Below are 8234 nucleotides of genomic sequence, written 5' to 3'. Positions count from 1 at the left end.
TATGTTCTAACTTTACTTCCTACTCTTGTTTTCTTCTGGGAATGAAAACAGTCAATGTGCAAGCTTTGCCAGTGTTGGTGCCACCTGAAAAGCACTCAGTCCATTCTGTAAAGTGGTTGGTATTAGGAAATCCATCAAACTGTAAAATCTATACCTAACAAGACCTCATCAATGCTGGTGCCACATGGAAAGTACCCAGTTCCTATCTGAAAAGTGGTTGGCATTAGAAAATTCATCCAGCTGTAAAAACTATGCCTAAGCAGACCTTGTCAGTGCTAGTGCCACATGGAAAGTACCCAGTCCAATCTGTAAAGTGGTTGGTGTTAGGAAGGGCATCCTGCTATAAAAACCATGCCACAGACAATGGAGTTTGGTGCAGTCCTTTACTTTGCCAGCTCCTGTCAAGTCATCCAACCAAAGCCAGTATGGAAAATAAATGTTTGATGATGATGATGATGAATGCAGCCATGGTTGTGTGATTAAGAAGTTTACTTCCTAATCATGTGGTTTTGGGTTCAGTCTCACTGCATAACACCTTGGACAAATGTCTTATCGAAACTCAGATTCACCAAAGCATTTAGAGTGGATTTGGTAGATGGAAGCTAAAAAGAGCCCTTTATGTGTGTGTCTGTGTGTGCGCGTATGCATGAGCGCTTTGCATCATATACTATTTATGAAACAAATGTCATCATTATACAAGTGATGCCCATTCATTTTCAATCTTCTATGAAAACATGTCTGTTCATGGGGAAATATTTTCTTGTTTGGAAACAAGTTAAGGTTAGCCATAAGAAGATCGTCTGATTAGAAAATCCACTTCGACAAATTCTGTCTCATCCACACAGGCATGGAAAAAGTTGTCATTAAAATGACAATGACAGTACAGAAATTAAGAAAACTATTAGGAAATACTTGCTTTGCAACCACATGGTTCCAGGTTCAGTCCCACTGCCTGGAACTTTTGGCAAGTGTCTACTACTGTGGCCTTGGGCAGACTAAATCCTTGTGAGTGAATTCGTTAAACAGAAACTGAAAGAAGCTTGTTGGGTGTGTGTATCCGTGTATGTCTCTGTCTGTCCTTCATCCCTCCATACACGCATCCATACACACACATACACATACATACACATACATATGCATACACATACACACACATATACATACATACACATGCATACACATACAGACATATATACATACATATACATTTACACATACGATACATGGCCTAGTTTATATATATATATAAAGAGAGAGAGAGAGAAAGAAAGAGAGAGAGAACGTCTTTCAGTTTCTTTCTACTAAATCCACTCACAAAACTTGGGTTTTCTAGGGATTGTAGTGAAAATATATGTATATAAATAAATACAATGAAACAAAATTTTAAAAATTATATTTTCATTCAAGAATATGTTAATTACTAACACGGATTATTATTTATTTCTTACAGGAAGATGTTGTAATTGCTACTGCAAACTATGCACTGGAACTTAATATGATGGTACAGAAGAATAACGATAAAACTTCATGTAAAGACCAAACACATTCTTCTTGTCAAAAGAACTGTAAGTTGTTATTGTTTGTAATCAATCAGGCTCAGGAAAACTTATTGTTTTAGTTAGCTTTATGGCTTAAGAGGAATGTAGTGATGGTCCTCGGGTTCTTAATAGAAGCCATTTCATACCATTGGAGTTTGAGGGAGATGTGAATGGGGATGAAATTTTATACATAATCTGGGAAGTAAGACAATTATTTAATACTTTATTGCCCACAGGGGGCTAAACATAGAGGGGAGGAGACAAACAAGGACAGACAAAAGGATTAAGTCGATTACATCGACCCTAGTGCGTGACTGGTACTTATTTAATCGCCCCGCAAAAGGATGAAAAGCAAAGTTGACCTCAGTGGAATTTGAACTCAGAACATAATAGCAGACGAAATACTGGACAATTATTGTTGGATAATACAGAAGAGAGATGCGTTAGTCAGGTGGATCTTCATGGAGAGGATATTCAGTAAATTTAGGTAAGTGATAAAATTGTTAGAACAAGTGATATTTCGATAAATGCTGTAAAGAGGCGATAAAAACCTAAATTATATGAAATAATGTAATAACATGAAAAAAGCCTTAAGACCCAAATATTAGTTTAGGTTTGAATTTGTCAAATTAAAGATCTGTTCTTATTCTCAACACAGGTATCTCACCTCCATATAAAGAGACTTATTCATGATTTATTCTTGGTACTAGAATGGTTCTTATACTCAAAATAATGATCCTCCAAGACATATAGTCACTTAATACATTAGTTTGCCAAAAGCTATCTAGGATTATTTTATATCTGCACAAAAAATCTTACGACGGTGGAACTTGAAACAAAAAAGCAAGCGTTTGGAACCAAGCATTCTAATTGAAGAGTTTGTGAACTAGCAGAAAATAGGCATGTTGCCTTTCCCCCATTGTCAGCATGACCTAGCCCATGTTTACTGTCATTGAACTAGTCCACATGCAATCAAGGGATTTTTATCAGAGGACTTATTAAAGTGAATGTATAAAATGATTTTTTTTTTGCCTTTTCTTTAGGGGAAGCTTGACTTTTGTCTCATCTCATATTTTGTGTTAATTTTTGCAGTACGAGAATTTTTCCAGGTACCAAGTCTTGTTCTCACTATTTAGGAATTATTCTCTTAGAACCAACTGCAGCCAAGATATTGATTTAAAATTTTGGTACAAGGCCAGCAATTTCAGCGTGTGGGGAAGTAAGTTGATTATATCAACCGCAGTATTCAGCTGGTCCTTATTTTATTGGCCCCCAAAAGGATGAAAGGCAAAGTCAACCTCAGCAGAATTTGCATGCAGAATGTGAAGACAGGCGAACTGCCATTAAGCATTTCACATGGTGTGCTAACAATCTGCCAGCTTGTCTCCTTAAAATTACAACCAAGATATTGAGCGGAATTATTACTTTCTCTAGTTATTTATTCAATTCTATCTATCTACTAGCAAGGTTCCAGAAGCATCTCACACACTGAATTAAATTATGAAAGCAATAACTTGTAAAATTTTCAATGTAAAAGGCTGTTGGGTATTACTTGTGGTTTGAGTTCAGTCAGTCGGTTGTAATTTTCAATCTCAAATAGGTGTGTACCACATTTAATATCATTTTGTACTGGAAATCTTGCTAGTTAATTCATTAAGTGAAAATATTCATTTCTCTTTCTGACAAATCACAAACAGGTTAATTTTTGTCTAAGGAAGGAGTGCAGTTTATTGAGTTAATTATAATACTTTCTACTATAGGCACAAGGCCTAAAATTTGGGAGAAGGGGCTAGTCAATTACATCAACTCCAGTACGCAACTGGTACTTATTTCATTGATTCTAAAAGGATGAAAGGCTAAGTTGACCTCAGTGGAATTTGAGTTGAGAATGTAAGACAAATGAAATGCAACTAAGCATTTTGTCCAGCATGCTAACGATTCTGCCAACTTTCCACATTGAGTTAATTATAATTAATAATTAATCCCAGTATGTTTCTGATATATCTCTCATTAACCATGTGAGCATTGGAAATACAGAATTGTACTTACATAATACACTAATGAATATTTTAAGTCTCATCTTTGCTCTGGAAGTAAAATAATATATCGTATTCTCTCAAATATATTCTTCCTTAGAGAAAATTGCAGGTGTGCATGCATGCACACGTGTACACTCACATGTGCATTATTTCATGAATTTTTTTCTTGTTTGGCATAAAATATTTTGCACATTTTTTTTTTTTTGCTATTCTTTTATTCTCTTTTGTGTGTTATGTTTTACTGTTTTAGGTTCAAGCAATATTAAGCGACCCCAAAATGGTTTCATTAGATATTCTGTGGAGAAGAGAGCTGAAGTTGCTGCCAAGAATCCTCACCTTGATAACAGGAATATCTCATGTGTCTTGGGATCTCAGTGGAAACTTTTATCTAAAGAAAATAGGGAACATTACCAGTAAGTTAAATAATTTCATTATTTAAACTCTTTACATGCCAACCTGCCTGTAACCACCTCTAGTTCTGTGGTAAGAAATCTTCTGTTTTTGAGCATTCCTTTTTAAAGTTTAACCATCCATCATAATTTTAGCAGATAATATTTCCATATATCTGTTGTTATTAAGATGAGTCCTGAATATGTGCTGGGTATTCTTGTATCCTCTGCTTATGCTAAAAGCTTTGCATTTATGAAATACACTGCCTTCCACTGTATTTTGTTTGTGCCACATTCCAGTTTAATAACAAAAGTTTATCATCATCATCACTTAAAGTCTACTTTCCATGCTTGCATGGGATGGACATTTTGACAGGAACTAGCAAGCCAGAGGACTGTACCAAGCTCCACTGCCTGTTTTGATATAGTTTTTACAGCCGGATGCTCTTCCAGAGTGGACTGAATGCTTCTCATGTGGCACTAGCACTGATGAGGTCTGTTTAGGCATTATTTTTTACAACTGGATGCTCTTTCTAAAGTCACCCATTTCACAGGCAGTTTGGGTGCTTTTCATGTGGCACCAACACTGGCAAAGCCTGTTTTTTACAGCTGGATATTTCTATAAATTCTTCCAAAGTTTTTAATCCTCTTCAAAATTGATTAAAATACACAGAAACAGTTTTGAAAGAGTTATAATAAATTTTCTTGTATATGGAAAACCTATTCATCATTGACCACCCTTCAACCATTACTTTTCATTTATTATATTTGTTCCCTGAGTCATGCCCTGTCTCTAACCATTCCTCACTCTTCTTATAAACTCTTGCAATCTCTATCCATTCATATTCCTGTTCTCTACATACTTCTTTTCACCTCCTTGTACCTTTGGAGTCCATCCTGACACCTTTGTCATCTCTATTTTATCTGTGTTTCCAGTTCCACCTGAGTTATTCCCACCCACTCTTCTATAATGGGAGTAGCTATGTTGTTCTTCTACAGCAAAAATCCCTGTTCTGTTCAGGTCCCTTCTTTTGTAATATAGCTTTTCATCTGCTTGCATAAAGCTGCTTCTTTCTTTACTCATTCAGTCTTGTAGCTTTCAACAGTATATCCCTATTGAGTAAGATATACAGATAGCTTTTCTGAACTAATATTGCTTCTGTTGCTAATAATGAAGTTTTACTCTGCCCACCAGCCATTTGTAACATCAGTGACTTGTTAATCACTAGTTAATCACTTGTTAATCAGTAGAGATGAAATTTGTTCAAGCATGTGGTCATGGAGGATAATTGTTACCAGTGATGTGCAAATGCACAGAATCCCAGATTAGCTGTTCCATTGCCACTGTTCAACTATTTCCATGCTATTTAGCACGTTGTGTCTATACAAGATGTTTTCTCAAGATGAATAATGTAGTGTTGTGGCTTCCTTACATTATATTCAAGTTAATAAGATATATAAATTGCTAATCTGAACTGCTCCTGTCACTTATAACAAAGTAATATATTCATCTAACTTATGCTAGCATGATAAAATGGACATAATAATAAATGAAGTGAGAGAGAAGGGGAGAGGAAGCGAGGAGAAGAGAGGGAGGGAGAGGAAGCAAGGAAAAGAGAGGGAGGGAGAGGAAGCAGAGGAGAGAGAGAGATGTTAGTAATGAGCTGAAAAAAGTGTTCAACATCAGATAGGAGGATAATGAAATCTTTAATGAAATTGACATCAAATTTCTAGTACCACTGGTTTCATGCTTACAGGTTGACTAGCAATTATCAACTAGAAGCTCAGTTGTCAGTAATTATAAGGAAATTTCAAATTTTGTATTTTTAGTTGATAATTGCTGGCTAACCCATGTACATGAAACCATTGGTATTAGAAATTTAATATACACATGCATATATATGAATGAACAATATGTTTAATGGCATATATAATATGAATCAGAACTGAAATAAATTTAGCCTTAGCTGTGATAGAAATTTTTAAGAATATAATTCTATATCCTTCTATGCTTTTGATGTGCTGAAGAAAAAAGCTGGGTGCTTCTAACAGGCTGTTTTTTACTTTGTTAATCACTTCTCAGATGAAAAGTACCAATCGAAAGCATAAAATATTCAGCTGCTCTATGATGCAATTAGGAATTAATCTATTTCTGTAATGATTAGCTGAACTTGCATATTTGCACTTTAGCTGGTTCATAATTAAACAATATATATCTTATGTGCAACAGTGTAAATAAGAATGACTGAAATATATTTAAGTATTAGAAAGCCTTAGGTGTGATAGGAAATTATAAAAATGTAAACATTCCTTTGCTTTTGACGTGTGGTAAAAAGAAGTGTGATGAAGACATTCATAGCAAACCTTTTTGCAGTTTGTTGACTGCTTTTCAGAGGAAATGTACTTGAGTCAAAAGTATAGAATGCTATTAAATGTGAGACTCCTCTACAGTACAAAACCGTTATAAGTATTTACAATGCCCTCCCCACTGCCCGGAGGGGTGGGGGGCAAAAATTAGTGGCTTTTTCCCATTTGAAACTTCTTTCATGTTTTACTTGTTTCAGTTATTGGACTTTGGCCATGCTGGAGCACTGCCTGGAATGATTTTAGTCAAACAAATTGACTCTAGTACTTGAGTTTAAGTTTTTAAGTCTGGTACTTATTCTATTGAATACCTTTTGTTGAACTGCCAAGTTATGGTGATGTAAACTGATGAACACTTGTTAAATGGGGTTATGTGTGTGATAAACAAACATGCATGTCCACTTGCGTGCATACACATACAAATGCGTGCATGCACACACACACACACAGAGGATGGGCTGCTACACAGTTTCCATCTACCAAATTCATTCAGAAGGCATTGGTTGACCTGGAAGTGCTGCATAATGGGACTGAACCTGAAACCATGTGGTTGAAAAGCAAGCTTCTTAACCAACCACACAGTAGATTACAGGGAATTCTCAAAAATTTTTGATGAAGGAATATAATATAATAATGTTGTTGACTTAGCAAAATTATCATAAACATGTTTGGAATCAGATGACAGTTGAAAAATCTGAATAAAGTATGTTGAAATGGAAGAAAGTAATTAGAAAACTGAATTTGAATAAGACATTGAATTATGGGTAATCATTTTCAAAGTTCTTGTAGATAAATATCTTGAATTGTTACTGAATGTAATGATACTTATGATTCAAGAAATAGCAAAATACATGAATTTATGTCAACAAAGATAAAATGATCCCTGTCTTTCAGTTGACAAAATTCAAGACATGTCAAAATTCTAGGAATAAAAATCTATAATGAATTATCTTCACAAAAGATAAAAAATTCAAGACTATTGGTTAGCAACTAAATTTTGGTTTTACAGTTTGCATCTGAGACTAGGTGATAGTAATAATTAATTTATGTAAATGTTTGTTTTTCTCTCTGATTCCATTTGATACTGTGTTATTTTGATAACACTAACGTATCAAACGGGACTGCCAAAAGAAAGATATGAAAAATCTAGTTGAAGCAGACCTTGTCATTCTATATTGTATAGATATTCTGTCTTTTCTTGAACAACACTGTGAGAAAAACTGATAGAGGCTTTATTCTTTCCCAACGAGGAATTCAATAAATGTCTTCTAGGTGTTATTCAATCAGGCTTCTACAAATAAAATTACATAGAATTTTTTGAAATTATTTTATGCCACAAAACTTTGAAAAATATTAATCAATATATTAAATAAAACATTACTTTTCCTTCTCTATCACTGTCTCTCCCTCTCCTCCTCTATATATATGCATAATGTATTTATGTATTCAAGATCCACTATTCCAATATATATATATATATTTGTATATGTTGCAAGTATTTAACATATGGCATTATGTTATACAATAAATGTGCATTACCTAATATATAGAACTAAGTAAGAAATGAATAGAAACACACACACACACACACACACACTCTCTCTCTCTCTGTGAAATCATGAAAGGTGACAGTTACAAGTTTCACTAGCATGCCTTTTGTGATACAATGTGTCTATTTGTATATCAAACTGCATAAAATATACAGAAACATATGCACATGCGTGTGTGTGTGTGTACACACACACATATATATATATATATATATATATTGATAAACTGTATGATTATTTTATTTATTTACCTATTTGTTTAGAGCGATAGTTCATAACATTGTTAGTGATATAGGTTAAAAAAGCCAGTAAATTATTCGGATATTTAATGTCGCTTAGGTGATTATTTAAAAC

The 8234-nt window shown here is 34.3% G+C and overlaps 1 protein-coding gene across 1 annotated transcript in view; it reads left to right on the top strand.

The window, feature by feature from the left end:
* Positions 1 to 1455: 1455 nt before the first annotated feature.
* LOC106873601 (sex-determining region Y protein) overlaps positions 1456 to 8234 on the top strand; it is a 17319-nt gene continuing 10540 nt past the window's right edge. Inside the window, exons 1-2 of the mRNA XM_014921033.2 lie at positions 1456 to 1565; positions 3828 to 3990. Of these exons, the coding sequence (XP_014776519.1) occupies positions 1496 to 1565; positions 3828 to 3990 (233 nt within the window). The 5' untranslated portion in view covers positions 1456 to 1495. The remainder of the gene's footprint in view (positions 1566 to 3827; positions 3991 to 8234) is intronic.

The sequence above is a fragment of the Octopus bimaculoides genome, chromosome 4 (genome assembly GCF_001194135.2).
Source record: "Octopus bimaculoides isolate UCB-OBI-ISO-001 chromosome 4, ASM119413v2, whole genome shotgun sequence".
In the NCBI taxonomy this organism is placed as follows: domain Eukaryota; kingdom Metazoa; phylum Mollusca; class Cephalopoda; order Octopoda; family Octopodidae; genus Octopus; species Octopus bimaculoides.
Note: the sequence above shows the minus strand (reverse complement) of the source record. Positions and strands in the feature narration are given on the sequence as shown.